Source organism: Aythya marila (assembly GCF_965140915.1).
Source record: "Aythya marila genome assembly, chromosome: 14".
In the NCBI taxonomy this organism is placed as follows: Eukaryota; Metazoa; Chordata; class Aves; order Anseriformes; family Anatidae; genus Aythya; species Aythya marila.
The window spans coordinates 5,742,479-5,769,390 of record NC_139055.1 but is presented as its reverse complement, the minus strand read 5'-3'; the positions used below and the strand labels follow the sequence as shown (position 1 = coordinate 5,769,390).

The 26,912-nt window shown below is 44.7% G+C and overlaps 2 protein-coding genes across 2 annotated transcripts in view; one reads left to right on the top strand and one right to left on the bottom strand.

Annotated features, from left to right (window-relative positions):
* KCNIP1 (potassium voltage-gated channel interacting protein 1) overlaps positions 1-26,912 on the bottom strand; it is a gene marked incomplete at its 5' end in the record, with an annotated part of 372,336 nt that overhangs the window by 330,430 nt on the left and 14,994 nt on the right. The window lies entirely within an intron of this gene.
* KCNMB1 (potassium calcium-activated channel subfamily M regulatory beta subunit 1) lies at positions 5,889-14,169 on the top strand. Its single transcript, XM_082771657.1, has 4 exons — positions 5,889-6,200; positions 11,059-11,230; positions 11,682-11,877; positions 12,209-14,169. The coding sequence occupies exons 2-4, from the start codon at positions 11,094-11,096 to the stop codon at positions 12,476-12,478; spliced, it is 603 nt and encodes a 200-aa protein (XP_082627783.1). The 5' UTR covers positions 5,889-6,200; positions 11,059-11,093; the 3' UTR covers positions 12,479-14,169.

Here is a 26,912-nt window from a genome sequence, read left to right as displayed (position 1 = left end):
TATTTATAGATGACAATCTTCCTTACAGTAACCCTCTGCAACAAAAGAATAATATTAAGGAAAGGAAGCTTTCCTTCTATCAATCTGAACTTTGGGAAAGAAAGAAAACGCTGGGAACTTTTCCCTATAGAACAGGTGTGATGTAGAAACAAAAGGCATTTCATATTACTTTTTTTTTTTTTTTTTTTTTTTTTTAAATCCTGCCTTTAAGCAATTTAATTCTGGGAAAAAAAAAGAAGCAAGACTGCCCTTTGCAATGCTGTATTTTACATCTTCTTTCTGGAGGGAGAGTAACTGACAGCAGCAAGGGCGCGATACCCTTCCAGGACTAGGTTTGGGGAGCATGGGCAGCCAAAGGGGAGAGCCTCCCCTCTCAACCTCCCATTCCCAATGCAGGCAAGCGGCATCCTTATGTGGGCACAGCAGGGAGGCAGGACCCACCTTGCCCCAGGCAGCCCAAGACAGCAGCAGCACACTGGGAGCCGAGCTTCCAGCAAGGGAACAGCTTTGGGGTTTGGATACACAACATGAGGCTCTTCAAACCGGGGGATTTCAACAGGCTCATGTGAGCCCTACCCACTGACTCAAAGTATTATTTGATAGGCAGCAACATAGTACACCACTTAAACGTGGTGTATGCCTGTACAAAAGTTATTGATATCCAGGCTCCCCAAAACACAGGAGTTATCCCCCAAACCAGAAAAAATAATTCTTCACAACCTGCCGTGACAAGATTGCCTGATGTCCAGAACTTAAGCAGCAAATGAAATCGTTCAAATGACACTAAATTTGATTAACTTAGGGCAGTTGTTTCTAAATTGCATGGGCAATTTCCAGAACCTGTTGGACTGCACATAGTCCTGGTGTTCTCGGGGTTGCGTTGGGCAGGAGACCAGACCTCTGCTTCAGTACAAACAGTGAAAAGAAAGGAGTGAGAACAGCCCCCTTCTGATCTCTTCTGCTATACAGTACCGTGCAGTTCTGTTCATCTGTTCAGAAACGTTACTGCCATCCGCTAACTTAACACCATGAACTGTTATGTCTAACTACCTTCTGTTAAAGGGTCTTTACATTTTTCATCTTTTCCACTTGTGTTTTTGTCACTTGGAGCACTACAAAATACATGGGAAAAAAGCAGTTTTCCTTTCACTACATACTGAGATATATGCAGCTAATATGGTGAGTACCTTCCATTATTCCATTAAGGAATTACATTTCATTAATCTATTCGGCCTTAAGACAGTAAGAACAGATATATCTTTGCCATTTAATAGATAAGGAGTTCAAAGCCCTTATTCAGGCATAGTACCGACACTTAACAGAAGAAATAAGCACAAGTTACCCATTTTGCTGCAGCAAGCAGCTTCAGAGCTGGCAGCAGAGCCCATCAGCACCAACTGCCCACCAGCCCTCCACCCCCCTCGGAGGAGCATCGTGTACCCTACGCACTGTGCTTAATGCTACCGGAGAGTTGCTGCAAGAAGTTCCCAAGTTCAGGAAAGGCCTCGCACTTGTGCCAGTGTTAACTCGAGCACGAGGAGCTGATCATGAGCCTGTGCTCCCAGCTGCTTCTCCTTCCCTGGAGGCAGATTCTGGTCTGCCTTCACGGAAAGCTCCCACCAGCATCCAGGATGCTAACCACAGGCGTTACACGCCTGTGACACACCTTCCAACAATAGCAGCACCAGGTCCAGACCATGCTGAGAACACACTATTCAGATTTGCATGTGACTGTCACTGCGGCCAGGCACAGTACAGTGGGACCGTGACAGTGACAGGAGCCAGGTCCTTGGGCCCATCCTGACTTTCCTTCATCAATAACTTCCACCCCCTCCCCCAGTTTTTTTTTTTGTTTTGTTTTGTTTTGGGGGGCGGGGGAGGAGTGGAAGGAGGAAGGGCTTGCAGAATTGGATTGTTTTTGTTTATTTCTTGCTATTGAAGCTCCTCTGTCAGGAGTAATGCTATTAAGAACTGATTACACATGCAAGATCCAAACTGAGATAAAAGCATATGCACCTATTCCCTGAATAAAATCCATGCATTTATTCTCAGAAATCAGTCAGCATCCACTCAGGAACCAGTTAAGCATCTTCTCTGGCTCCAGTTTTGAGACAGCAGTAGAGTTTCAGAACTTGAGAGCGAAACGAGGTCCCCCAGCTTTACAGCAGGCACAGCACCGCACAGGGCACCCACCAGGGCCCTGCTGCCTTCCACTCGCTGGTTCACCCCCAGCACACAGCCACGACACTGAAGTGGGACCTCGAACAAATGATACAAAGTCCCTGCTTAAATATTTGCAGACAAGTCTGAGTACTGCTCTGAAAGTGGTGAGTTACCAGCAAATCCGCCCGGCAGTCTGTTAATTTGGTTATTTAACAGGAGCAGCCAAGTTTGGGAACTTGGCCTGCATCTGACAGAGACGTGCCAATGCCTGGGACATCTCGCCCCTTCTCGCTCATGTCGTTCTCAGGATTTGTCTGTTCCTTGCTCAAGAGCCACGGCTTCTCTTTATGATGCCCATTAAAAATGACAACGTAGTACCCTATGAATACATTTCAATTAGGAAGGGGGAAGCTAATAACTTTGCAGTGCTTTCTGAAGATCCAAACAACTGTTCTCATTTCACAGCTCACTGATTCTTTAGAAGCAACAGAAAGTCCTGGAAATAAAATGGCAAAACTGATTAAACTGCCTCTGCCTTACAGCCATTCAATTTTTCTTCTTCTCCAACATGAAAACAACCCATATGGATGATCGGCACAAAATGAGCAGATCTGACCAACTAAGAGAAACTTGTTTTCTATTTAACTCCTGAGCTGCTCTTTGTGTTAGAGCTACGAGGGAGCTTACAGGTTGCAAGCTCACGTCCCTTTTACCTGCCTGTAGGCACTATTTATAAGTTGTGACTAGGACTTGCAGGAGATCTACCTGTGAGCCTGCCCACTGCGTAGGACAGCCCCCTGTGTGACAGGTCACCTGCAGGCACAAAGCAACTTCTGAAACGCCACAGCAACAAACTGCTCTGTTCAGCAGCACGTGCAGTCGATCTAGGCTCTCTCGAATTTCCTCACAGCTTCAGGCTCACAGCAGAGTCAGTCCAGCCCCTTGGGAGAATTAACAGCCCTCTGCCCTGAAACACAGCCAGGATGGCTGGGACCTAACAAACACAAAAAGGAGATGGAACAAATCACTTGGCAATAAAGAGAGTGCACAAAGGACAAAGATGTGCGTACCCACTGCAGAGTAGTACAACAAATAAAAGCCAGAAGCTGTTTTTCCTGCCACTGCTGTAAGGTCTGCAGATCCCTTATATTTTTATATTAAATTTTTTATTTTTCTATTTTTTATTACAGAAGTTCAGTCTTTGTATGCTAACGTTTGCACGATTTCTCTTTCAGAGCTGTAAACTCATGCTTTCTCTCACATTTTTTCTTCCACTAGCACTTGCAAAGAAAATAATTCCTCAGGAATATCTATCTTAATCCTCTTGGTCTGACAGCTTCTCGCAGTTCTGGAGCTCTACTTTAAATGCAGATGCTTCACTAACTCACAGTCACCACAGCTTTTTCAAGTCGATGCACTGCTTATTTTAAAAAAGAAACACAGGAAATCAGCCCTCAAGTCTTGTTTATTTTTGCTTTAGCCCAAGGGTTTCATACATTAAAATAAAGTTAGTGGGATGCAAGAGATTGACAGAAAACTTGTTCACGTTCAAAACTGAGCACTGGCAGTTCCAGAAAGTCAACCCTTGATAGTGCTTTTCTTCCTTTTTCTTCCCAAGTTATAGTCAGCGACTGAACACTGAACACAAGGATTGCTCCTCACCTCCTCAAGTAACAAACAAACAAACAAACAAACAAATAAATAAATAAATAAATATTCGATGTGCTTCTAATACGACAAGGTTTATTTTAGACTAGCAGAGAATTACAGTTCACATTATACCAAACGTTCAGCTTGCAGTGATGCAGCTGTCACACACACACGTCACCCAGCACGGGACAGCAGCCTGCCAGATGTCTGATGGCCAGCAGTGGGTACCAGCACAGCGCCTCCCGTTAGCCCACATACACTGGGTTTGAGGGTTAGTTTGCAGGGACCCCTGAGAGCAAAAGCAGCACAAGAGGCGAGGTGCAGCACCACACTTGGAGTACAGCTTCCTCCCTTCAGCTGGAGCACCAGGGGCCTTCACACCAAGCCGGGGCACTAACACCGCCTCCTTCGGTCACCGAGGAACTTCACAAGTGAACCTGTGCTTTGCCTGTGGAACGGTCTGTGTTAATTTTGTGGTGAAACTCCTTAGTGCAGCCACTAAATACAGGCCCGCTACTGTACCGCCCTGATCTGTCAGCTGAATCAAGGACAGCAGGAGGAGACAGCCAGACCTGGACTCAGGGGTTGCCCTGCTTTCTGCCTTGACTCCTGAATCAGGCAGCCCAAAAATCACTCCTACAATTTCTCATTAAAACCATGGCTTCTGCTTGAGCCAGAGCAAGCATCTTGGAAATGTCCAGGCTGGTTTCCTAAGTATCAGACAAGGACAGAGAAGTCCACCAAACCAGATGACGTTTTAGCTGAAAATAACTTTTGTTCACAGGGCTTTTCTCCAAGCTTCAAATGCCATTCTTCAGATTTTGCTACATCATTTCTCAAATATTAAAAAATGACTGCAATCATAAATCTTCCCAATCTAAATGATGCGAGCAGGCTTCATCTTACTTAGCTGTAAATGTCTAACTCAGTTATCTCAATCCATGTTACCTCTGTGTGCTCTCTTCCGCATCAGTAATAAAAAAAGGTAATTTGGGGGGAGATTCATCTGTAAACTTCAGACAGCCTGAACTCTGTGAACATGCCAGCTTCCAATTTTTTATCAAAAGCAAGCATGAAAGACCAGCTTACGCTGAAACAGCTTTAATGACCAACTGCTCAGGTTTGGCGTGCACGGGAATCATCTCCCGCTGCTGCCCAAGTTCCCTCTGTCTTCCCAGGTGAAAGTTGAGGAATACTGGGGAAAGGTCAGAAAGGTTCACTGCTGCTCATTATTTACTCTGGATACAGGAGATATCAGGATATCCATTTGCTGCTTCCTGGTGAACTAAAAAAGCCCCAAATGAGTGTGCATTTTAACTTCCTTGCTGGATTTCACAGCAATGCTCCATTGGAAGCCACCCTGCAGGGGCCCTTCCCTGGGCACAGGTGACACAGCGACACGTGCAGCCTGGCACTGCTTCACGGCATCCATCCACCAGCCGGCCCCAGCACCTCTCACCTTCCTGTGTGTTAATCACCAATACCTCCAGCAGGCGACCTGCACCTTTGGGAACACAACCGAAGCCTGGGGTGAACTCCCGTGGCCCTACAGGAAGGAACGAGCCAAGCCCTGAAGCTCGCAGGGGATTTGTGCTCATTGCATCCCTGCTGCAGGTCTCATACAGCTTGAGAACAAGGAGCCAGGTAGCCTCCATGAGAAGAATGTGATACATGCTTCCACACCCACCCATGCACATAAGCACACGGACATTCGCACAAGGCCGCGATCGGCTTTTCCCCTCCCATGCCCCACACTTCCCAGCTCCTGCTGCCCCAGCTCCCCGCTGCCCTCATCCTGCAGGGCCCCCCAGCCCTTGCCCTGCCCTCCTGTCACCTTCCCTGGGACCCCAGGAGGGGCAGATTGCTATAGAGCACAGCTTGGGAACTTCTGGAAAACATTTCCTAACACTTCCAGGCAGTTTTAAGTCAGTTCTTCCAATCTTACCCGAAGGACCCAATGGATTTCTAATCTAAAAGGCTGCACAAAAAGAGTAGGAGAGCAGTTGAAGACAAAGCCACAGGGATGTGGGACGTGTGGTAAAGGGTCCTGGTGCATGAGAAAGCTCAGTCCCTTCAGCTGTGGTTGGTCTCAGCATTGTAGTTTCCTGGTTTCAGCAATTAATCTGAAAAAGGACAGCACTTTCATACCTTACCATGTATGGTTACAGCCAGCCTCACAATAGGGAACTCTGTGCCGAGTTCAGCCACAGCAATGCAAACCCAGAGAAGTACAGGAAAAAAAAAAAAAACAAACTTGCAAACACCCCCAAAAATCCCTTTCAGCCTGAAGCTGCACGGCTTTGCCTCGCCCAGAAGAGGCCTTATACCTGGTCTGTCATGTAACAGAAGGGTTTCTCATCACAGAAAGCAGCATTTCATCAGAAACAGTAAGTATACTTTTAACACAACTTTTTCCTTCTCAGCATGCAATAGCTTTGGTTTTCGAAAAGCAGTGGGAAACTGCAGAGGAAACCCACACAACTTTTCTGTAGTACACAGGCTAAATTGTTCTCTCTTCTGTAACCATATGCGATTTGATAGTTCTCCATAATTACTAGCAAAGGTAACGGTGGCATTTTCGCAAGCCCTGGTCTCAGGAGGCCACAGCCGCAGGGGATCTCCACTCCCAGGAGCTTTGTGGCTTCGGGTGCTCAGCACAGCCCCTAAGGGAGTACTGCAGAGTGCTCCTCTCACCTCTAGAGCAAGTGCGAGAGGAACCACCTGAACTGGGTGCTGCCTTCTCTGAAACCCCCTCAAACTTTATAATTTTGTACAGTCCTGTGCTACACAAAAACCCAGAGAGGTGCCCAGAAAGATTTCAGAAGTACTAAACTGAGCTTTTAGTTTACTTTTGTTTTTTAAAAAGAAGCACCGGATTTAAAATCTAACATTAATATAATCTTAAACTGCATTTTTTTTTTTTTTTTAAACAGAAAGCTAACTTAATTCACACTGGTGTCACATCAGGTAAACAGCTCTTAAATAAAGCAAATGGACACTGCATATTTCATAAAATGGATGTAATTGTATCATGTTATGCAGATATAATACTGATTCTTCAGGTTTCCAAGACAGCCGCACGAGTATGCTGTAGAATCAGCTTTTCTGTGCACACTTTTCTGAGGCTCAGCATCACCTTACTGTGCATGCAATATTGGTGGTCCCAGAGGTGCAGAACACACCTTAAGCGATGGGTCTCTTACTTTGCAGTGAGTAAAATCGGTACTCTCAGGCCCCAGCATCACTGGGAAAAAAAAAAACAAATAAACAAAAAACCCTGTTATCAGCAAGAAGTAGTTCTAAATGCTAAAAAAAGGAGATGGGCAGGGAAGGAAGAACCAAGTGCCAGTGTGATGCAGTTCTGACTTCATTTCTGGAATGTAAGAAGTGTTTTTTAGGGTGTAAATGGTGGGGCAGGAGAAGAAAAAAGGTTAAGGACAGGACTGAAACAAAGGAAGAAGAATCCAAACTGCTAAAAACATCCACAGAAACAAATAAGCACACGCAACTGATGAGACTAATTCTATTAAGAGACACTAGTGAAAACACTAACTGCACAGCTTTGCCACAGCAAAATAACCAGTAACGAACTTATATTTTTAGGCCTAAAAGCTGCAGTTGCCTTGTACTGATGCACTTGGCCAATACACTGGCAAAGCACACACTGTTCTTAAACAGCCAGCAACACCAGCAGCTCATCGCATCTGCACAAGGTGCTCAGAGAATGAACCAGACAACCAGGGAGTTGGCACAATATGAGAAGGCAAATGGCAACTTGGTGTTCAGAGGCAGTGGAGGCCAAAGGGTTTGAGCCTGCTTGAAACCTCCTCTTGTTTTAGAGGCAGACGGCTTGCAGCGCTGTTCTGAGCGTGAAGGGGCATCGCTCGCTGCTCAACTGACAGCAGAGAAGTGCTGGCTGGCAACTCACCAGATGGTGCAGGATAAAGCAGCTCAAACAAGTGACCATCTCCCTGTTAATATTTATTCCCACCTTACATTTGAGAGAAGGGTTCAGCACTTCCTTCTGCTTGAGGGAGAGGCAGCAGAGAGGCAGGCATTCAGAGCTGCAATCCCCTGGCTACCTCTGCACCCAGGGGCAGCCCAGAGCTCCCACCCAGAGGCCACAGCACTGGCAGCTCCTCTGGAGCTGGAAGGAGGCAGGGGCTTCCCCCCGTGCCTCCCACACAGCTGCTAATCTGAGCAGGGGCCTCGGCTCCAGACCTGAGCAGATGGCATCCTTCAGATCAGCACCAGCAGCTGTCAATGCCGTGATTATACGCTGGAATTGCACAGCTAATGTACTGTATAATTTAACGAGACTGAGGGAGAAAGATTAGGGAGAAGGCACGTTCTGAAAAGATTTGGAGCTTCCATCTTCCCAGTAATTATGGAGGCACCCTGCAATCTTCAGTGCAAAAGATACATTTATATTTGCTCTTGAAAGACAGACTGAAACCCCCGTTACGTGCTCCAACATCTTCTAATTCAAATACACTCACAGACGTCATGGGCCTAGCGAGGCTTCTGCAGCACTTCAGTTCTCAAACACTTGATGATTTTGTTTGAGGAAACATTTAGTGAGCTCTCTCAACACTCCTCCTAACATACAGTGATGGGGCTCAGAGGTGGAAGAGAATAATTTATGGTCAAAAAAAAATAATTCACCTTCTGAACACTGAGGCAACTCCACATACACACCACGCACGTGCATGCAGGAGGCGAGTGTCCTGAGAACCAACACAAGCCGGGCTTTCAGCACAGCATAAGATATCTGTACCCCAAAGGGAGTAAAAAACACACAAGGGGTTTACTTCAGTAACTTTCCCATGTTTTATTCCATGAGTTTCCAATGAAATAGCTCTGCACACAGACAGGGTAGTGCTACAGATTCTGCTGGTTTCCCCACTGCACTTCACAGCCCCGAGAGCTCCGCAGGCAGCACAGCACGCACCTCGCTCCTCAGCTCGCCTGGTCCAACAGCACCACAGCGGTGTCAGCACCTCTGATTTACACTGCCTCAAGACCCAATCTGTTGGGCTCAGCGTTTATAGAAGCACTCAGATATTTTTAGAGCAATCTTTGTTAACATTCTCTGCATAATTCATGTGCCCTTATTCTCGTGGGGCAGAGCAGGCATCTCAGGAGCTGGGTAAGAGCACGTGGTGCCAGGACAGGGAACAGCACCGCGCCCTGTGCTGGGCAAACGCCTTCCCCTCCCCTGAACCACACACACTTTCCCATCCAGGGGCTCTCTCATCTCGTAGAATCTCATAGAGGTGGTCGGGCAGTTTGAAATGACCAGGAAGGATGAGCTTAGTGGGACATCAGCTATATATGTGCCTGACATTCAAGCACACGAATGGGGCAATTACACCTCTTATTAATTCTTTGGCTACTAGCCCCATAGTTCTTGTTTGCACGTAACCTGGGGGCTGACGATCCCATACTCCTCACCACCAGCAGGACAGCTAAGCAAACATCGTGGCTCAGCTAAAACTTGGATATTGGCAGTGCCAGAGCACGGCAAGTTCTCCTCAAGTCATCCTGGCAGTACTAATTCTTCACTTGTTCCTTTTCCAACAGGACTGATTAACAATTGATCATCCTCACTGCTTGGCAGGATTTCTGGCCAACACAGCAGGTTGTCAGGTGCCCATCACCAGCTCCCCGCTGTGGCAGGAGGAACCAGAGCTTGGGTATTGTCTGGTGTCATAGCCTGTGATGTTCCTCCCCTCTGTCCTGCCCCTGCCCAAGTTGCACAGGAGGCAAAGGCACACACTGTGGCTTAACACCAAGGAGATTCTGTGCTGTACAACGGCCCAATATTTTGAACACTCTGAAAATTCACAGTGGACCTTGAGATTTTACTTATGGCAGAATTAAATATGGACTGGGCCCAAATTCACTATTCCAATAGCAACACTTTTTGTTCCCAGTGACACCTCAGGACAACCTTGTCACTTCGATATTATTATTCGGTATTATGTACTTGCAACTCAATGTATAAAAAAACCACCTGAGCTGAAATCCTGAAAATGCACCAGTTACTGCATGAAGCTGTGCACCATGGTCCTGCACATGAGAACAGGACTGAAACCTGTTGTGGAATATGTGTAACAATTTCCCTTTCTCCTCCTAATATTTCATTTCTTCACACCTCCCTCTCCCCCCCCCCCCCCCAAAAAAACCCACACACTCATCTTGTCAGTCTCTTTCATTTTCCCTACCTATGCTTTGCAAAGTGTTTTTATTAAAAAAAAATAATAATAAATAAATAAAAGCCACAAGCCTTTAGTTACAGCTGTCAGCTAGACATAGGTCCTGGAGATAGGTAGGACATAACAATCCTAGAGTTCAACCCATTCGTAAGTCCTATACATCAGTTGCAGTGATTTAATAGAATATGGATTCACAGCAAGTATTTTCAGGACCTCTCCAGCAATGTAAAAATGACCGTGTTGATGCTTTGATGTTTTACCAAGGGAGCAGCCCAGGAGCTCCCCAGTGCGCCACCACCACTGCAGGGTTTCCACACATCCACTAGTGGCAACAGCAGCCATGCCCCCACACCTGTGGTGGACAGCAGCACTTGTAATGCTGTGTTCCCTGATCGTGGGCAGCTGGGCAGTGGCATCATACCACTTGTGTCATGAAAAAAAAAAAAAAAAAAAAAAAAAAAAAGAGCTTTTCTCCACTATCTGGTTGGATAGCAAGTTTTAAGCAGCCCCAAACGGACAGGGCCAAACAATAGACACCAGAAAGAAGTTTTTAACTATTTCAACTCTCATGGAATGAGCAAACCATGTTTCGGACTCATACTGAAGACAGAGTATAAAAAGGATTCAACTGTGGGAGGACTCTCCCTTCATGCAGCCTCCACCAATACACAACACAGCGCCTCTTACTTCAGAGGAGCAGCAGCATAAATCATCCCAAACCAAGGCTGAGGACAATTGAGCCATTAAAACTTTTCCCTGAAAGTCACGGGGTTTTGGGGGTTTTCCAACCCAACCTTCTAGCCTTCCCTCCCTGCTCCCTCATCCCCTGCTTTATTAAACAGTATATGATAAATATCAGAAAATAAATAAATAAATCTACTTGTAACAACAAAAAAAGAAGCATTTTTTAAGTTCTGGGTTGTGTAAAAATGGGATATGTCAGGGATATTTCAGAAAGTTATTCAACTGCGTTATCTGTAGCCAGTCCTAATAATGATTTGCCCTTGTTTCTTTTCTTAAAAACCAGGATTGGAGACACCTCAGGTTTCAGAACAGTAAGTCATGTTGGGAAAAAAGTTGGTGACCGCACAGAAGCGAGGGGAGACGAGAGCCCTGTGCCTGGGGCTGGGGATGGTTGCATGCTCCATGATGATGTACTTCTTCATTGGGATCACCATTGTGCCATTCTACACTAAAAGGTAGTAAGTCACTTGATCGTGAATATAAGGCCGATTCTTTTTTGCTGTCTGCAAATATAATTATTAAAACAGTGCCAAAAATTATGTTAGCACACTCTACAATGAATAAACATTATAGTCTTGGTGAGCTCACAAGAATGGAAGATGGAAGAGAAGAGCAGAGTGAGCCAATAAACGAGGCATGAACCTTTCCTACTTTCAGACCCTCACTTTCTAACAGAATGCCCAACAAACAACTGTAAGGACTCCTGCATGGCTGCCCTGTGGCAGCCCTTCTCCAGGGCAGCCATCAGTTTGGGGTGGGCAGAGCTCACCACATGGGTGTTGAGCAGCCCCAAACGCTGCCAGTGCCAACTCATGGCTGGCCCTTACAGACACACCTCCAGCACACGACCCACAATGGGTGCTGCCAAAGCATTTCAAAGCAATACCTTTTGTTTTGTCTTTGTAGTGTTTGGACAACAGAAACCGTGTGCAAGGTGCTCAGAGCCACCATCGAGGACAAAGACCCCTGCCTAAACAGCAAGGGCTCAGAGGACGAGGGTGCCACTCACTATCCTTGTCTCCAGGTGTGGGTTAATCTGACAGCTTCGGGACAGGAGGTCATGCTCTATCAGACTGAAGACACGCTGGAAAGAAATCCCAAGGTACTGGAGCACATTCCTTTATCACCCCCAGCTGCTATCCAGCACCTCCCACAGCTGCAGTTTAACTGAGCACATACGCAGTATTGGTTGCCACTAACATCACTCAAACCCGCAAGTCTGCAGGGCTGGGATATCTACACACTGGCAGACAGCGGGGAAGCAGGGCAAAGGGGTTATGGACACAGGCAGGCCAAGACCACCTTTGGGGATGCTAGCCAAGCCGCAGAAGATTTTGTCAGCACTAGCATGCTTGTTTTACCCCATGTGACTTTACTGCAAACCCTGTGTCAGAGCATCCATTACAACAAAGTGTTCTGAATTCTTATTCCAGTGCTCCTATGTGCCAGGCAACTCTGAGAACCCCAAAGAGGTTCAAGCACGAATAGAAACCATCGCAAGCAATTTCAAGAAATACCAGACTTTCCCGTGCTACTATGACCCCGGAGGAACACAGACCAATGTCATTTTGAGCAGAATTTACCCCCCCAGAGGTCTCCTCTTCACTTTCCTTTGGCCTACGCTCATGTTCACTGGTGGATGTCTGATTATCATCCTGGTAAAAATCAGCCAGTATGTTTCTGTTCTTTCTGCTTGGCAGTAGAAAATAAATATCTAGCTCAGACTGTTGCTAGATATTAAACTGCCTTTGTTCTGTCCGTCTCTACTTGCAGTTTGTGACTGTTCAATACTGCAGGTGTCAATAGAAGGGCAGGCAGCCTCCAAAAACCAAATGATGCTCACCGTGGATGCCTGCCTAGCACAATGATATTTTATGTTAAAGACGTGTTTGTTTCTAGCACCCAGACTCTTAGTAATGTTCCGATGCACGCATAGACTTGTTTCCTCTTCTCGGAAAATAGCTTTCAACCAATTTCTGAATTGCTGCCAGACACAGGAGGAACACAAGCTGCATCCTGCCTGCCGTATTTGCCTGGCGCGTGGGTCACCACTAACACAAGCTGTGGGATCAGACAGTTCATGAACTAGGCAGTAGCTATCACTCACACGAACATTTCAGGCACAGATACAAATTTAAATTCGTGAATCTGTGGTTGGAAAAAAAAAAAAGTTACTCTCATTAATGTGCTCCAATTTCTCTATTGCTTATTGTTGAGAAATACCACACAGGAGGGCTGATGTTAACCCATTATGTGCATTTTACAACATTATTATTGGAACTGGGTTCTGTGTTATCAGAACTTGCTTTTCATTGTGATCAGCGATTCAAAATTAGAGCAGGATGGTACAAAAGAGCAATTAACATCAGCAATGCTCATTCAACACTTGGAATCTGAATGGTTGTCTACCAGAAATCTCCACAGGGAAAAATGACCCGCTCTTCAAGATTGAGACTTAAAGAGTGGGAGTGTTCATTGTAAAAACATCACATAGAGGAGGAAAATTATCTCCACAACAAGGAGGAAAGCACTTACATCCCCATACAACACCATGGTGAAATGCATCTGAAGCAGTGTGTGTGTACAATTCTGATCCTTCTCATTCAGGAAAATGGCAGTACAACTTACACATGCATTCACCAGTAAGGTGGGAAGGGGAAGAGATCCTGCCCTGTCAGTCCACCTGAAGCTGAGGCAAGAGTATGGCAAATGCTTGAAAAAAATCTAGCAAGCAAACACGAAAGACAGGTATTAAAGGTAATGTGCTGGTCTGGTACAAATGGAGGTGAACAAACTCACTGTAAAGAGATGGAGAGATTTATATAACAGGTTCTTCCACAACTTTACTCCAAAACTCCTTTTCAGCAGCTAAAAAGTCTCCTCCATCTGCCAACTAGAAGGTGCTCATGTCTCCACTACACTCGCTCAGCACAGCCCCTGCCCCAGCTTGTTGCCCTCCCCGCTGGGTGGTGCAGAATGAAGGCTGGATGCTGCTGTTCCTGGCAGTGGTCCCTGTGCCCCGTATCCCCAGGGTCCTGGTGACTCTGTGATGCTCAGGAGGTGACGACTTGTCTCCAAGCAGCCGCTGCTCCTGATCTCACTGAGCTCAGTGGGAAGAGCAACAGCATGGAGCTCCTGCTGCAGCTCCCACCTGGGAGCCCCATCCTCCTCCTCCTGTCCCTGCCCGTGGCCTCCCCTGACAGCACCAGGGGAAAATCCAGAGTGCAAGCCATGTTTCCAGATCTACCCCTTCCAAAAATAAACTATTACATGAAAATATTTTTTTCCTTCCTACGTGTACACACTGCAAGAACATGATGAAAAATATCGCACAAAGAACCACCCTCACTTCTTCCTTCAGTCAGGTACCAGCTCCTGTTTGGGCAGGAGATGCTCTGAGAACAGCTGTGCAGGGGAAAAACACACACCAATTTGGAAACTCCAAATCCATATGAAAAGGAGGGATTTCGATGCAGGAAGGCTAAAACTCTAATGCAGAAAAAAAGCAAGATACATAGGCATACAAGCACTGCAAAAGCCTCCTCTTATTTTTAAGTAACACATCACCCATGTACAGCTCTGCTTCACGAGAAGCAGTCACAGAGCCTTTGCCTTGACGTGTTCTCAGAGCAGAAAAGTATTTTAGCAGTGTGCCAGGTTACTGAATTACTCTGGATTTTTTTTTTTTTTGTAAACATCTTCCTATTCGTTGTCCATCTGCTGAGTTGTAACTCACTAGAGTGAATTTTGAGAGAACTCTGTAAGCCTCCTACAGCAGCATGCAAGGAAGCTCTAAACCCTTTAGGTTTTGCTTTAATGTGACTGGATTACACTGCCGAGTCTGCAATAGATCTGATGGGAAAAAATAAAAAGCTATTCTGAGAGGCAGCAAAATACTTCCTATGAAGTACCTCAGTCCAAGCTGGGAGCAGGGCCCAGTCCCAAGGGATGGCTGTGCACCACAAAACCTCCACAGACCTGCTTACTGCCCTTCACCCACTGTGTGAATGCTGCTTCCGATGGAGGCTCACAGCACCTGAGCCACCACGGTAATTGGGAATATCTCAGAGGTTCTTCAGAAACTCAGGAGCACAAGGGGGACGTGAAAGGAGCCGCTGAGCGAACAGCAGTTTTCTTTTTACCCCCCTCAAGTAATTGTGAACTGTAAAAATGCTGTGAAAGCACTTGTGGGTTTTGTGGGGGTGTTTTTAGTTCTCCTGGAGCAAGGTTTCTTTTACAGCACCTCTGTAAGGCTTAAGTGTCAGCTTTGATAAATACAGTTTATACTGGGGAGTTGCTAAATTAGATGTTTTTTCTCCTTGTTGACCCCAATTCTCCAAACCTTTAGAGTATTAATAAAGGAAAAGAAAAAAAGCTAGTGAAAAGCAGATAAAGAGAGGTGACTACTCAACTTCCAAGTAGAATAGCCAAGGAAACACAGATTAAACGAAGTGGCAATTTATTATTGTGCTCTACTTGAACAAGTAGCAATGAAAAAAAAACTTGTCAAAGTTGAAGGACTGACAAGCTGTTCTTTCAAAGCTTCCTAAAAATATCCATACACCTCTTAAACAAATACAAGTAGTCTCATTACACCCAACACTTCAGTCCCTAGAGGTGTCTTATGACACATGCAGAGAAATTAAGCTGTCACACAGGAAAAACATTCACATGCTGCCATACCCAAACCAGCACAGATATGTTCCTTTTCCCTTTGATCACATGCCTCTATCTATAATCAACCCAAAGATCTCATTTTATTCATACTCCCCTCACACAAAAGCAGAAACACTTCCCCTGTGAAGCATCAGGTGCCTGAAGATATACATTACAAGAAGCTTTAAAGCAGCTGTATTATAAACATATATATCTTACTGTTACTTTATTTATATAAAATGGGATTAATACTGTTATATTTGATGTTGGTGTATCTACATGCCTGTGCCAGTAGATCTCAAAAAAGGAAGGACCAGAAGGACTGAGCACACTGACTAACACAGACTACTGGTCACCTAACCCTAATTTTGCTTGTTGAAATGGGTTTTGAGAGAAGCTCGGAACACTACCGAGAACATCCATCAATAAAATAAAAATAATTACTCAAACCTATGAAATGAGAAAATAATCAAAATCCTTTTGACTGATTATCTCCAAAGGAACCCAAATAATACACTTCTACACAGCAAGGTGGTTCAAAGCCACAACAGAACTTATGAAGGCTGTTTAGATCCCTCAGTGCTCGTGCAGGTGACTGAGTGGCTGTCAGAGCATGAACTAAGGCCCTGGAGCCGAGCTGTAATGAGCCTGCCTGCTTCCAGAGGGTCTCCCCTTGCTTCCAAGATGCTTCTGGAGTGAGGTCCCCTCTAGGCTGGCTGTTGCTGTACCTCAGGATGCGTGGGACTATCTGCAGAGAGCTCCTCAGCTCAAACCTTGCCTGTCTTCTTTCCCACACGGAGTTTGTGGCGGTACAGTTTTAGGCCTCCATCAACGAGAAATATGAACACGACCGAAGAGCTTAACAGAGCACCAGGGCATCTGTAATTTCTCAGAGGGCACAGGAGGAGGAAAGCATCAGCCTGATGAACCATGGTTTAAGTTAGAACACTTTCTGTCTATGCAGCCCGACTGCCCTATACAAGTTTTACACTCATCCTGCCTGTTTCTGGAGATGACCGTATGCCATTGATTCAAAGATCGAAGCCGAAAGTCCTTTAAGTGGTATATTCTTTATTGCAGCGCTGGATGCACGGGAGATCTCTCCACCTATCGTGCATGCCCAAAGCGGAAAGCAGTCTTGACTTTATACAATCAATCTATCGATATTCTACAAGCACCTATACATATTCATTACCTATCCCCGCCTTCCCTCGCTTCTCATGCTAATTAGCCTTTTGGCACCTTGCGCCTGCGCAGAGCCTCCCAAGAATTGTGGGCAGGGGTCTTCGGGACGTGGGCAGGGGTCTTTGGGAGGAAGACCCCGAGTCTTCCTCACAGTGTACTTTTCACCTTTGGTCAGGAATCTGCTGAGTTGGCATGTTTCTTAATTGCAAGAGCTGGTTGTTGCTAATTCTTCTGTTTGTTATATCTTTATCATGAATTCCAATGTCCAGTTTTGAGATTTATAGTCCCATTTGTTTCTCTGTCCATATGCCGCTTCCTTATCATGAGTTCCAGTGTCTTGTTTCAAAATATACAGTCCTTGTCTGGCGATTGTCCTTGCCTCCCCAATGCCTCCTTAATCACCATACCTCTGGTACACAAGGTGCAACAGTAAAGTCCTGTTCAAAAATGCAATAGACCTGGGGGCTCCAGACTGTCTACAGCCAAGTCAAAACAGAATGCATGTATTTAATTCATTAATTATAGGCTAAATCAGTCACTAGTAATGCTAGACAACCAATAGTAGCCCAAATCTCGTCCTCTGGCAAGGACCACCATTATCCCTCATAGCCAAAGTAGACAAATGATCTCTCTGTAGCAAAGACAGCAGTTATTTCCATGAGGAATATTATAATCCACAAAAAGCAGGTCTTTCAGTTTTTCTAGGCAGATTTCCAGATGCAGGACAAATAAATGAGTATAAATGCAAATCAGTTGGACACTCACATAGCTTCCAAGTTCCAAAGGTGTTCTTTAAGTGTTTCTACTAAGTAAAAACCAAACCACGAGGTGACTGCTGCAGAAAGCACAGCAGCACACCAGTGGCTGCTCCGCTCTGCCAGCAGGTTACAACAGTGTAGGTTTCCCAGCTCCACCTATAGGTAGGACACTACACTGAAGCAGGGTAGGGGGAGATGTCCTACACTGCCACCAGAAGATTTAGCCTGCCTTTCTGCAGATATTAATTTGAGAAGTCTCCGTTGTTCCTTTTATAGCTGCTTTTTCTTTCCCTCTATAGCCACCGAAATAGTTCTTCATGCCTCACTAGTGGACAGGAAATAATTCATTGCTTTCCTGATGGCTTTCAGCAGAGCAATGAGGTGGCACTAACGTACAGAACATTTGAAGGTGTTTAAATAAGTTACAGTCAAACAAGTTACCTGAACTGGAATACCTTTTGATTCCCTCTTCAGAAATGCCAGGTTAACATGGAGCCTCACCACTCTGAAAGCACATTCAAGTACTTCCCCACACCTCAGGCAAACAGTTGGTGGCTCTTTATGACCTGGTAAAAGCACTGCCTAACCTTGGATTCTTGCCCAAAGAACCCCAGGCAAGCAGATGATTTAGACTGGAAGAATCAAGTTATCCTGACAGAAATGGGTTTGTCAGCCTATGGTGCTGTGCCCTTGCCTGCATCCCAGAAGTGTTCCCAGCTCCCCAGTGTTCTTGCTGTGTGCTGCAGGGCTGGCCAAGTACCAAGTACCACTGCTCGCCCTACTGCAACCGCTCCTGGCAGCGTCTGTCCTGGAAAGCCCCAGCAGGGCTGCACTCCAGTCTTCTCCCAAGCAGAAGCTTGGGAGAAGACTGGATACGCTGCCAGCATCCCTCAGGTAAATGCTCAGCACAGGCTTAAGAAGTGATTTATCCAAGGTGTGTTCCCCTGAAGTTGCCATCCGGTGAGGTACTTCTGCATTTCCTGAGGTGATAGTTCTTTAAGCATGTCCTACTGTTTGCGTGTTAAGTGCAGGACCCGTTGGCTTGGTCTTGGCATAGCCACATGTGTGAGCGGAGAGGCTCTGCCTCTGCAGATGAGGAAAGAAGTGAATTGACTTGGCTGTGACCACATCCACAAGCTGCTCAAGGCTGGGGCTCTGCAGGCAGCTTCCTGAGGCACCAGCTCAGGACAAGCCATCTCATTTCCACCACAGTGATGAGAAATAAGTGTCAATGGTGCTGTTAGTGCTGATTTCAGCAGAAACATCAGATGTTTAATTGACTCAGCCGCAGCAGCAGCTTCAGGCCAGGGCTGCTGAATGACACCTCATTTTTACCTTAGTCCAAGCAGGCACTGCATACAGATGATCAAACTCCAGCCTGTCACATCACCTCTCTGAAGTCACATAGTAAATTGCGTTCAAAAAGCCACAAAAACTTTTTAGTAGCTAAAAGAGGTTGCTTGGCCAGGGCACAGAGAAGCCTGCAAACACAAGGGAGATGACAGAAACACACAGATCACATTGAACTCACGTGGCAGACCGATACTGAGAACAGGATTTAAAGCTGTAGTCTAAGAACTGTTGGGACAATACCACACCAGTAGTCTCACCAGTGAGGGTTAAGGTAGGAGGTGAAGGTAATGCAGCACTTCCACCCCTGCACTCCAACCTCAGAAATCTACATGGACGTAAAGAAGTACTGCATAAAGCTGTCACAATAGAAAAGCCTTTTTTTTAAAAAAAAAAAAAAAAAAAAAAAAAGGTAAGAAAACAATCCCAAAAAATCCTGCTACTACTTCGCAGCTATTTGTAGGTGACTGTTTTAGGAATAGACAAGCTTGGAAAGTTTAAAGCAAGTTGGTTCTTAAAGCAAGTTGCTGGTGTTCTTCCCCCTTCTTTCCCCCCCAAGGGGAAAAAAGGGTGCCTTCCAGGCAAGGTGAACCCTAAACACACACATCTCTTGTCATATCATAGACATTCCCAGCCCCATTGGTAAAAGTAATCTGCAGGCCACTGGGAGGGAGCTGCAGCAGGCTGCAAGCGAGGCACTGCTGACAGCAGCTGCGAGCTCCATGCCTTACGCACCAGGGGATTCAAATCCCAGCTTGTGCCAGCCGCGTGTGGGGCTGTCAGCATCGAGCACCTCATAACTGAGGCTCCTGTGGTACCCAGATGTTCAAAAAAAAAAAAAAAAATTGAGGAGCTCCTTCTAGGAAGTCTGGGACCCAGCTGGTTCTTAAATGGAAAAGCACAATTTTTATTCTTTTTTTAAAGTTATGAATAAAAGCTACAGTAGCTGTTTTGGAACAAGATTAACAACATGCTTCTTCCATTACTTTATGTTCTGAAGATCAGCACTGCTTAGGTTCACATTGGTACAGAATTTATCTATATGGAAATGCAGCAAATCATCCAACCAGGTGACATTTAAAGACTCTCAGACAGCATTCAGAGCATGCATCTTATACAGCCTTCAAATATCAGGACTATGGAAAGGTAGCATAAAAAATTTAAACGTAAAGACAAGCTGATGACACTTCATGATCCCAAATTAATATGCATAAGTATATTGCTGTACATAGAGGTTAGGAAAAATATTTCTCAGAGGACAAAAATGAATTAAAAGAAAGAAGAAAAAACAGCTCAAGCGTAGTTCTGTTGCCCGTCTTCTCAACCCAACTCAATTCCACGTCAAAATCAGCCACTGGCTCCTGACTTTATTGCAAGTAGCACAGTTTAAAAAAAAAAAAAAAAAAAGCCCTACCAGAACAAAACAAACACTGAAATACACCACACACATCACCAAATGCTCTACATGACCACTGCCAAGCTAGGAAGAACATTAAGAAAGGGATAAAAAGCATAAGACCAAATTAATCACCTCTCAACTAATCAGATAAAAACACTTTGGGAAGCTAAGGGTAAGAGCTCGGACATCACCAGCCAAAGGAGAGACAAAATGTAACCCCTCTCCTGTAACACTGATAATTTTTATGCACTACTGCATGAAGTATTAGCACTTATTCTATGAACATGTACAGAGCTGTGATATTCCAAATGCCAATTTCTGTCAATTTACCTTGCCAACTGTAGGAACGCAGTGTCTCCAGCTGCACGTACCTGCCCAGAGCAGTAAATCACCAGATCCAGCTTCTATTAGTACTGGGTGACACAGGGAAAATGGAATTTTTAAATGGATTTTTAACAGCAATGTCAATAGTGTGGTATATCCTAACTTGGGTTATGAAGTGTCAGGTACAGTCATTTCAAAACAAAGCCTCACTAATAAAGAAAGAAGCACTGCACTGACTGCTTCCAATATCCCCACCAGGGAAGTTTTGCTAATGAAAGCACAAATGGGTTATAACTTCCAAAGTTCATTTCTCTGCCCCACATCATATATACAGTTGATTTTGCTCAGTTTCCCCCATTCTCTACCCATTGTCAGCAGTATTTTCTAACAGCTATAAGGTCACACAGATTTTAAATTAAGTTATCTGACTTAGCTAACGTTTTTAGCCCTTGTTCCCATCTTGCTTCTCTTTCCTTGTGGCAATTAATGGTGGGAAGCAACCAGTCACAATTAGCTGGGTTGTGGAGGCTAAAGGAAGAATCAGCCATCACTTCAGCTCTGAGCCACTCAGTGTTTATCTTCCTCTCCCGCCATCTCTCTCATTTGCAGCATATTTTTAGAATCTTTTATTGCATCTCTTAAGTCCCTTGCTAGTTGTAATAACTCATTTTGCTCCTTGGTCTTTCTGATTTCATCCCTACATGCTTCCACTGCTCTATCTGTATTCGTCTTATCTTCTTGTACAATCAGGATCATCACCTTCCCTTTCCAGCAGCAAGCAGCTTTCACATATCATCTTCCCGGGAGGCTCTGCAGCCCAGCTTCCCAGACCTGCTGCAATCTCTTCTTGATGCCCACTGTTCCCAACCTGCTGTTTTCCCCTTTCTTCATATACGACTGTGATCCCTGTCATTTAACTGCCTTCACCTGAAACTGCCACTTTTCCTCAGCCCACTCTGAGATTATGCAGCTCCGAATAAAGAAAAAACAAAATTCAGTTCACTAATAAACTCTTCACCTTCGTTTTACCTGTGCATAGTATTATCCAGCATACCGTAATATTTAATCCACTGCATAACTAATAGAATTATAACAAGCCATTTATTGCCCTTAATATGTTTATGGCCAGTACAAGCATTGACATTTGATGAAGATAAAACAGGAAAACACACCCCAACAAACCATATCTTTCAGGGAGATCAAAAGGAGCTACAGACACTGCAATCTGGCAAAAGAAAGTCTTTTCTTAATGAGAAAACCCCTATTAACTGCCTATTCAGCTGATAACAGGGGACTTCTCTGCAGACCGATCCCCAGCCCTCAAGATCCAGCTAGTGTTCAACTATGACAGCAACTTTTGACTCCCTTGCCTGTACACACGTTAATAAATACAATATTTGGGGTTTGAATACGGTAAAAGAGTGTTTGGACATTGCCATTGAATATTACCAGTAGCAATCCTTCAGCATACCAGCATGTTCACACAGATTACACACACACCTACCACCCAAACGTCTCTGCACTTCTCACCGTGCAGCTACAAGCAAAAAGGAAAAAATAAAAATACGCACACACAAAAAACCAGCTTTTCTGGAAGAAGTTACAAGCAGGCTGTAAAACAAATTTGATTTAAGTAATATTAATTTGCTCTCCAGGACCATTAAAAGTATGAACATGTCTGAAGAGATAAGCAGAAGGTACGCTGAGTTTTCATTTCAGATTGGAGAGTATAGCCTGCATATCAATACTTCTTTTCCATCAGGAAATGGTGGGATTTCTTTGCTGTTTGTGTGTGCAGGTGTGGCAGAAACAAATGGGCGTCTCACCTTGCCTAAGCAGGGATGCAGCACTGGGCATATCTTTTTTGCTGCACTTATTTTCTTCTTTCTGCTCCAATTTATCTTCCCCTTCCGTGGGGTTTGCTTTTGTAGTGATTTCTTTTTCTGTTCTCCACTTGCTGGAGACTTATTTTCCTCACTTCAATGACTTCCCTCCTGCACAACCGCCTTCATAAGGAAGCTCAGCCTATAAATTCCAAAGGAAGATATCTACAATGTCATTCAACTATATGCTTAGAGAATAGTTCAACAAAGGCTCTATGCAAAGAAAAACCACTGTGACAGAAGTTTGTTTCACATGACCATTCTTTGTGGAACTTGGTAGAAATGTATTCCTTACCAAGTCTACTGCAGCTTTGCCTCTCTGACCTTTAATTCTTCATCAAAAATACTTTGCTTTGAGATGGCAGTCTCAGTCTGTCTTGAAAACCATGAGTCCAAATCAAGTTAGAGTCCCTTTTGTGCTGAATTCAGAGGATGAGAAATACAAGTCTGTTTTTATAGCTATCACCACACCACCATTTTAAGAAGAGAAGCACCTTGCTCCAATTCACTTTTGAATACATCACTGCTGAATCCCAGCAAAATGACCCTGTAACACCATACTCGACAGGAAGGAGTCAACTGTGTGTCAGCATACCAACACAGCCTCAGGGCATACTTTTAGGATTGGTTTTCTACTGCAGCTCTGGCCATTTCCCTTGCTCTCTCCCCACCCAAAAAGAACACAAGTACTGTACCTGCTGCAACTATAATGAGACTAATCAACCCATCAAATTAAAACTCACTTCTCATTTAAGCCAACTTGGATACCTGTCATTAATCACGGCTACTTGCATGTTAAATCTCAACTTCAGTCTCTAATCTTCTCTGCATTGTCAATGTAGTGTCATTTGAAACATGGTATTGCTGCGTGGGTTTAGTTCTTCAGTGTAATACATCTTCTGACAAGTATTTATAGACAAGGATCATGGAAACAAAGAATGAAAATCCTATGCAATACCATCAGGGAAAAGACGGATTACACAACATGCAAAAACAGACACAAAGCATCCCAAACTTGGCTTTTCTAAGCAAATACTAGATATACTTTATGTATGGGTAGAAAAGTGATGATAAACCTCTTCCTTCATAATATAAGCCATAACATAACATTTTCACCATCTATTTTTCAATCCCATTGGACTTGCAGATTGGTCCTCTACCCAAGAAATTGAAGCTTCTCCAAGAACAACCAACTGCTTGACCGTTTTGCAACTTGCATCTCTTAAACACTGCCAGATAACTCACCTGAGCATATACTGCTCTTGGGGATTGAGAGGTCTTGGCCTGAGAGTCAGTTCTTACCTAACCCAAAGCAAGGAGTCAGTAAACACACTGGCACTCAGTCAGGCTGCCAAGTCACCTCCAGTCATGGAAAAAAAAAAAAATTAAAATGCTCAAGGATCTCAGCAGGCTCAGTTACCTACCCCAAGACCCTGAAGGCCTGATGGCTGGAGTGCTCTGCGGGCTGCAGCAATGTGACCCAGCACTTTGGCCTGAGGGGACAGACCCACGCTGCCCCTCTGCCAGCAACAATCCCCTCTGATGCAGCCTCTGGCCCTTGCCAGCATTGGCAGTGTTTCCTTATCAAGCAATAAGGAAGTAAATTGGCAGGTTTGGGCATGGATTTTACACACCTCCTGCCACTACCAACCAGGTATGTTCCAAATAGCTGGGCCTTCCTGCTTGCGCACAGGCCATCACCTCTGCCCCGAAGGCGGCTTCTTTAGGGAAGAAAGGACCTGCTGATCTCTCCTTTCCAATCGCCAAGATCTCAATTAGTTTAAATTAGCAGAAGACATCATTTATTATTAATCAAATAGATGACTAGGAGAAGGTAATCAATCTAGCCCTTTGGAGGAGCCAAGGCTTGATTCAGACGTGAGTCAGCTGCCTTCCCACAGCTGTGCTCCAGCAGCAGGCTCCCACACAGGTGCTGTACAGAGCCCCGTACTGAACAGGCAGCCATTAGCCCTCATTTCTCAAATCAGCTTCTGCTGGCTGCTATCTTCTGCCATTTACTACTTAATTCATTCTGAAAAGCAGCGTGTAACAAGCTGTGCTGACATGTATTTATTGGGTGCTTGTCACAGCACAAGTGCTGTTAAATTGCTTGCTACACACCAAACTTTTCACCATGAAGTATTTCCATCCTGCACTGAGTTCAAAGCCTTCAGCTCTCATCTCTATGTCTGTAAAATGTATATTACATGTACAGTGCAACATAGTCTTGTTCTGATACAAGGTAAATTTGGTAGAAAATGTATTGCTGCAGACTCAAGTTTAGGACACGTTCTCACACTATTTTAAGCATTTTCAAAACAGAGACATATGGAAATAGGACTTGTTAGAATTATGAGTATAACTACCTGCATACAACACCAAAATAAAGATCAAAGTGTATTCTGAGGTGGACTGAAATAATTTCTTTGGCCTGCATAACTTGCAGCATTTGCATAACAGGGAAACTACACCACACATACAAGCACATCACATCCTCTGCTTTGCACTTGCTGGACCAGCAGTGAGAATCCATCAACACACACGGCTCCATCCTGCCCAAAAGGCAGGTCTGGAACAGGAGTTCTTCCACTGAATCATCTGGGGATAGCCAGAGATGCACCAAATACCAGCTAATGGTTAAAAAGAGTTTCAAAAGAGTTTCCTGAAAAACAGGCAGGTACCCCATACCTTAAGCTGTAGGGAAAAGCCCTGGTCAGTAATTGGGGTGTCAGGAAGAAGCATGCTTCTCCTCTCTTCCAGCTCCTGTTAGCGTGCTGCAGGAAGGCCCCAGGCACAGGAACACAATCAGTCCCACACCATGCAGCTGCCCAGAGGAGAGAAAAGCAGGGCCTCGTAACAATGCAGTGTTGAGAGCAGCTTGGGCAGCGATGTTGCCTTCCCATACCCCCAGCAGGCATGATTACAGAAGCATCACATTTTGATTAAAACCAGAGGATACTAGGGTGCTTACAAAAGACTTGCATTTACGACATTTCATTTTGGATGAGTGAAGATGGTCTAAAAGATTATTTCCAAGTTTAATGAATTTGACAAGAAGTCATTAACTTCTTGTTCCTTGATTTCATTAGCTGTTCAAATCTTCCTGCTGCAACAGAGCAGAGGAACATCATGCAGAGACCAGAAAGTCCCCCATTGGAAAGATTAGCATAATGTATTTTTTAAAAATAATACACTGAGCAAGTGACTTTTCACACTTAGTCTGAGTGTTTAGAGTTCTTTTATTGCTTGCTTCAACCTGCTCAGAAACGTCTCTGATCACTGATGGAACTAGCAGGATGCTAGGGGGCTCCACGACCAGCACCCTGCTCTCTGGCAGTCCCAAAAAAACATGCAGTGCTGCAGACATGAACTCCCAGTGCAGCAGTTCGAAATGGCATTAGGAGCATTGCCAAGGCATTATAAACCATGTTGCTCTGATCTGAAAATGGCACAGGGCTGCAGCTGATTGCTATGTATATGCAATGACAGACCACAGGTGAGGATCCCAGCTACAACACCATCAGCCAGCACTAGCCCAGCGTACAAATGGGTGAATCCAGCAAGTGTGCTACAAGATTTCTCCATGTATAATTAATTCTGCACCTGTAATGGAATTGCTGCAACAGTTAAGCTGCTTCAGATGTGCAGCCAACACCAAATCAAGATTGCAAACAACCCCATTATTTTTCTCTCTCATTTTTTTTTTTTAAAGACACCTTAGACCCTACTCTTCCTGAAAGAAAACATCAGAAAGAATGGCTGAAGTTTTCTTAAACTTATTTAAAATTTGGTAGTTGGGTGAAAGGCACAGAAGCAAGAATTCCCATGCAAACCACTTGTAGTCATACAGGACTTGTCCATGGGCTAAAGGGAGCCACATGGAAGAACAAAATAAACCTGTAGTTACTTCATTGTGAAAGCAAAACTCTGGACATGACCGTGACTCTGGAACCAGGTAAGAGAGCACACCAAGTTTTCCTTCAATGCTGAATCAGTCTCCCTCCTCCTCTCAAACCACAACTCATGTGGAGAAGCATCCCGTTAGGGGATCCAGATAAGTTTGCAGCAGTGTGATGCCCTGAGCCAACGGGTCTCTTCTTACCTGCCTAGGCTTCCACCCAAGAGCCACCCTGCACACTCATGGTCTGCATGGCTCCAACAAGGGGAGTCCCATGTAGGAGGAGAATGGGGGTCACAACTTGCACATATCTTCCTTCACCAATGTAAGAAAGTTGGTTCTTAATGTTTAGCAACCAAATTAAAACCAACTGATGTTCATTACAATAAGCATTCTGTCCTCCCTGCCAAGTGGCATGAGACAGGTTTGCCTATAAAGGCTTCTTACTGAATTAATTCTATGCGGGGGCTCGGGAGCACTAGCACAAAATCATTGAAACAAATGTCTGCAGCAAACAGTTTTCTTCACTTTCTCACATTATATTACTGGAAATTCAACAAGAAGCAAGGGCAAAAGCGAATGAACTAATCAACTTAGGAAGAAAACATACAGGCAGGTAGATGTAACATTTAAGTTACAGAGAAAAGTTTTATCCATTTTATGACCAAGCACAGAGAACAAACA